This window comes from Argentina silus (genome assembly GCF_951799395.1).
Source record: "Argentina silus genome assembly, chromosome: 16".
NCBI classification, from domain to species: domain Eukaryota; kingdom Metazoa; phylum Chordata; class Actinopteri; order Argentiniformes; family Argentinidae; genus Argentina; species Argentina silus.
In genome coordinates, this window is record NC_139670.1 from 12,654,507 (window position 1) to 12,659,506 (window position 5,000).

The window sequence follows — 5,000 nt, forward strand, 5'->3', positions numbered from 1 at the left end:
GTGGCCACGCTGGAGGAGCGGCCGTTTGTCATCGTGGAGAACGTGGACCCGGACACCGGCACCTGTGTACGCAACACCGTTCCCTGCAGACGCCAGTCCAACCTCACAGAGAGGTACACACACACACACACAGGCACACGCGTGCACGCACACACACACAGACACATAGGCATACGCGCACGCACACACGCACACAGGGACGCATGCATGCACACACACACGCACACAGCACGCACACACACACACACACACACACACACACACACACACACACACACACACACCTGTTTGCAGCACATCTCGAGTATCATTAACACCGACTCATCTCCCGAAGAGGCATTCGGTGAGCGTGTTAAAGAAGCCAGGACGCGTTCCTCCAGCGTGTGCTGCGTTGAACACGAGGCGTCGTTCTGAGAACAGCAGCTGTAGAACCCCTGGAGGCCGTGTGTCTAACCAGCCACGCTGAACACACCTACCGAGAGACACTTCACAGCTTGACACGAAACGACCATGACTACTCAGCACATTCACCTGCAACACCCCCCCCCCCACCTCCCCCCCCACCACACCCACCTGCAGGAATACAACACAGTAGGCAACATTAGTACCCACTGTAGACTCACGTCAGCCACATATCCGTTATACACATCCATTACACGCCAGTTATACTTTTTAGATGTTTATTACACACCTATTAGACATGTATTACATATCCGCCACACACACACACACACACACACACACACACACACACACACACACACACACACACACAATAGCAACAACGTAGCACAGCCAGCCATCCAGCAAAAAAGCATGGTATGTCCTATCTCTATCCCCTTTGTGTGTGAGTGTGTGTGTGTGTGTGTGTGTGTGTGTGTGTGTTTTAGACACTTTTTAGACACACCAAATAACACGGTTGGCATATTAATCAGAGAGAGAGGGAGAGAGATATGTGGCGACTGTTGTTGAGTGCAATGGCACATTGATTGGCCCTAAAGAAGATTTATCTGTCCAACACTGTCACATCTATCATGGCATGATAGAAACAGCGCAGCCCTCTCTCTCTCTCTCTCTCTCTCGCTCTCTCGCTCACTCTCTCCCTCGCTTTCCACAGTGTCCCGTTTCCCCTGCAATCAACCAGAGAGAGAGAGAGAGAGAGAGAGAGAGAGAGAGAGAGAGAGAGAGAGAGAGGGAGCAAAGTAGACAATTGTAACTGTACAATAATCATATCCCTGCTCAGTTTCACTCTGTAGCAGATGTTGAGGGTAATTGAAAGGTATTTTTCTCTTGCTCATTAAAACTCCTGTCCTTAGACAGTGGAAGTGCAACCAACCCAGTTGTTTGACAAAACACCACATTTCATTTTGCAAAATGCAATAGAACTCAAAATGTGCATCAAACCAGTATCCTTTGTCAACTCATGAAAAGCTCAATCCACCATTAATTTCATAATGACACACTAAATAGTAACTATACTCCTTAATACTGTATGCGTTGCGGTTTCAACTTCTTTCATTTGATTTATTTCATTACAATGAGCAGAAAGGAGAGATCATACAGCATGCAGCTACATAAGTAAGAAGGATCTCTTTTAAGTTAACTGCAAGCAGTGGAAAAATACCAGAGACAGCACATCTAATGACCTCATTCACCCTGTCCTTCTGCTCTCTGTCTTATGCATTAGAGTTGGGTTCATGTGTATGTATGGGAATGACACCAGCAGCTTGGCCTAAGCCAACACAAATCCTTCAGAGACGAGGGCCAGATCGAGCAGCCTATTACTGATCTGAGAATTGTAATACTAATGCATCATGTAATTCATTATTAATCAACCAGAATCACTATTCCCATCAGAATCAAGCAGGTTACAACAACAACAACATTACTGTAGAACACATAAAGTGCCAACAAATACATTTACAATAATCTACTGTATTCTCTACCGTCTGCCAGACCACATGCTACGTTACTGATGGCCTATTTAATTTGTGATTACAGACTGACTGTAAGTTAAACTGTTAAGAGATGAGAGATGAGATGTACGAGGTAGAGATTCATTACAATGGGAGAAATAGCGTTAACATAATAATAGCGTTATGCTGTAAGGACATCATTCAGTTTCGTTAACGCTGTCAACGCTTACTCAATAGACCTTTGTGTCATGTGACCTGTGTGAACTGTTTTGCAAAAAGGTGCTTAACATTTGCATTTTGTGTAAAAGCAATGACAAATTACTATTTTGCTGAAAATGTTGTTGATGTATGTTATCGCTGTGTTAAACTTACAAATTGGGTAAGCAATGGAGAAAAACTTGAACAGAGAATGGGGAAATACTCAAACATTCCGTAGGAAACTTGTGGATTCATTTAGATCACAATCAGTTGAGTCAGGTGCGTTGGAGCTTGGTCCTATATTGTGATTGGGATTGTAACAGCGTTGTAATCGTGTTATTACTATGTTATAATCATGTCATAGCGCATATACAAGGCCTGATTCCTCTCCTCTCTTTCCTCCCTCCCTCCCATGCTACAGTAAACAGCCCAACCTGTCATACAGTTTGACTGGTGTTTTCTTATTCTAGTTCAGTTGAGTTACTCTCTCCAACTCCCCCCAGGGTGAGTCCCTCCACGCTGCAGTAGTTTCCAGGCGTGTGGAGGAACACAGCCACTGCTTACCCTCAGGGGTGTGTGTGAGAGAGTGTCTCTCACACTGAGTGAGTGTGACTGAGTGTGTGTGTGTGTGTGTGTATGTGTATGTACACAACGTGTGTGTGTGTGTGTGTGTGTGTGTGTGTTCCCAGACTGATGAGAGTTTCTCTCTGCTGTGACTGTTAATGTGCTGGTAGTGAAGTGTCTGGAAGGATGACAGGTCACCAGCTCCCTCAGGCTGCAGTAATTAACCCTGCTCTTATCAGAGGTATTGACGGCCATTATATTACTGAGGCTACAGAGACATGGAATAGTGAGCTGCCAGATCAATGTCTGAGACACATAGTAAACAGCCCTGACAACAACACCAATCAGTCTGTCGGTCAGTCTGTCAGTCAGTCTGTCGGTCAGTCTGTCGGTCAGTCAGTCAGTCAGTCAGTCAGTCAGTCAGTCAGTCGGTCAGTCGGTCAGTCAGTCGGTCAGTTTGTCAGCCGGTTGGTCGGTCACTCACTCACTCACATACACACACGAGCCAACACATGTACACACATGAGCCAACACACATACACACGAGCCAACACATGTACACACATGAGCCAACACACATACACACGAGCCAACACATGTACACACATGAGTCAACACACATACACGCGTGAGTCAACACACTCTTACCCCTCTGCACTCATCTCAGGCAGCTCTCTCTCTCTCTCTCTCTCTCTCTCTCTCTCTCTCTTGTCTTTTTCGCTGTCTCTCTCTATACCTCTATTTCTTCCTCCATTTTCTCTCTAAGCCTTACTTGTTTTCTTTTTTCCTTCCTTCCGTCCTTGCTCCAATCTAAAACATTCTCTGTCCTCACACCTCATTAGTCAGTGGGGTCGAGGGGAGGTTGGACCTTCACTGCTCTGTTTGTGTTTGTTTGTGTGTGTGTGTGTGTGTGTGTGTGTGTGTGTGTTTGTGTGTGTGGGTGTTTTAGTGCACTAGTGTGTGTATTTGTTTGTGTGTGTGCGTGCGTGCGTGTGTTCCTCCAAACTTAATGGCCTGTGTTTAGAGTCCATCTCTGGCACTCAGCCGTTTAGGGCCTTTCTCTGGCACTCAGACACGGAGCGAGAGAGATACTGATTTTCTTGTGTTTTTTTCCCATTTGCAGACAGGGTCCTTCACTCTATCATTTAAACATGACCTCCCCTTCTCTGACAGACACAACCCTTTCTTTGTGACTCCTGTTTACGGTCATTAATCCTCCCATTAAAACTCACTTTTTTTGCTGTTTTGTAGGTTGATTGAGAACACACATCGTTTCGGTCGACTTGTTTGTCTTCCTGCATGTTTTGATTATACCTAAAACAGCCAAATGATGCCTCTCTCTCTCTGCAGTATTGTCGGCCACTCGGAGCCCTACACTAAGCTCTGCTGTAAGGGCTTCTGCATTGACATCCTGAAGAAGCTGTCTCGCACCATCAAGTTCTCCTACGACCTGTACCTCGTCACCAACGGGACACATGGGAAGATGGTCCGCGGGGTCTGGAATGGCATGATTGGAGAGGTGAGACCAACAGTGCTGTCCCTGTCAGTGCTACGCATTCACAAACGTCTCCAGTTCAATCTCTCTTCCCTCCTACCTACCTTCCCTTGTGTCTACTTTTCACTATCTAGCCACAGGGTAGTTAGGCCAAGTCGTCAGAACTGTGTGTGTGTGTGTGGTCAGCAGCTGTGGATGGCAGAATGTGTGCCTTTGATGGTGCTGTAACTAGGTTAATGGTGTGAGGACATGCATGCGCATATGGTGGGGATGCACACACGCTCGCACACACACGCTCGCACACACACGCACGCACAAGCACATCAAACACAGCTGCATCCTATTGCGAACGCCTTGAACAGGTGTTCCTCAAGAGAACATCTCTGCCTGCATTCCTCTGCATGCGTGTGTGTGTGTGTGTGTGTGTGTGTGTGTGTGTGTGTGTGTGTGTGTGTGTGTGTGTGTGTGTGTTCATGTGCTATATTTAGAGAGAAGGCAAGAGAAGATTTAACTTCCACATTTTGATAGTCTATAGAGAGAGAGTCTACAACATGACTACACTGTAAACTGAACAACACTGAGGTGTGAAATGTATCCCCACATGCTGTGCAGTGTAGATGTGAAACTTTTGTCAAGGGATGTGTAAGTGATGAAGAGGTTTCCCCCTCTGTCCCCTCCCTTTCTCCCCCTCTCCTCCTGACCCTCCTCTCCTCTCCTCTCCTCTCCTCCTGACCCTCCTCTCCTCTCCTCTCCTCCTGACCCTCCCCTCCTCTCCTCTCCTCTCCTCTCCTCTCCTCTGTCAGGTCTTCTACAGTCGAGCCGACATG

General features: G+C 46.7%; 2 protein-coding genes across 2 annotated transcripts in view; both read left to right on the forward strand.

Annotated features, from left to right (window-relative positions):
* The window catches only part of bicral (BICRA like chromatin remodeling complex associated protein), a 253,681-nt gene that overhangs the window by 67,157 nt on the left and 181,524 nt on the right, over positions 1–5,000 (forward strand).
* The window catches only part of LOC310817050 (glutamate receptor ionotropic, NMDA 2C-like), a gene marked incomplete at both ends in the record, with an annotated part of 26,691 nt that overhangs the window by 13,738 nt on the left and 7,953 nt on the right, over positions 1–5,000 (forward strand). Inside the window, 3 exons of the mRNA XM_083687460.1 lie at positions 1–113; positions 4,029–4,197; positions 4,977–5,000. The exon at positions 1–113 is cut by the window's left edge and continues 99 nt beyond it; the exon at positions 4,977–5,000 is cut by the window's right edge and continues 130 nt beyond it. Of these exons, the coding sequence (XP_083543586.1) occupies positions 1–113; positions 4,029–4,197; positions 4,977–5,000 (306 nt within the window). The remainder of the gene's footprint in view (positions 114–4,028; positions 4,198–4,976) is intronic.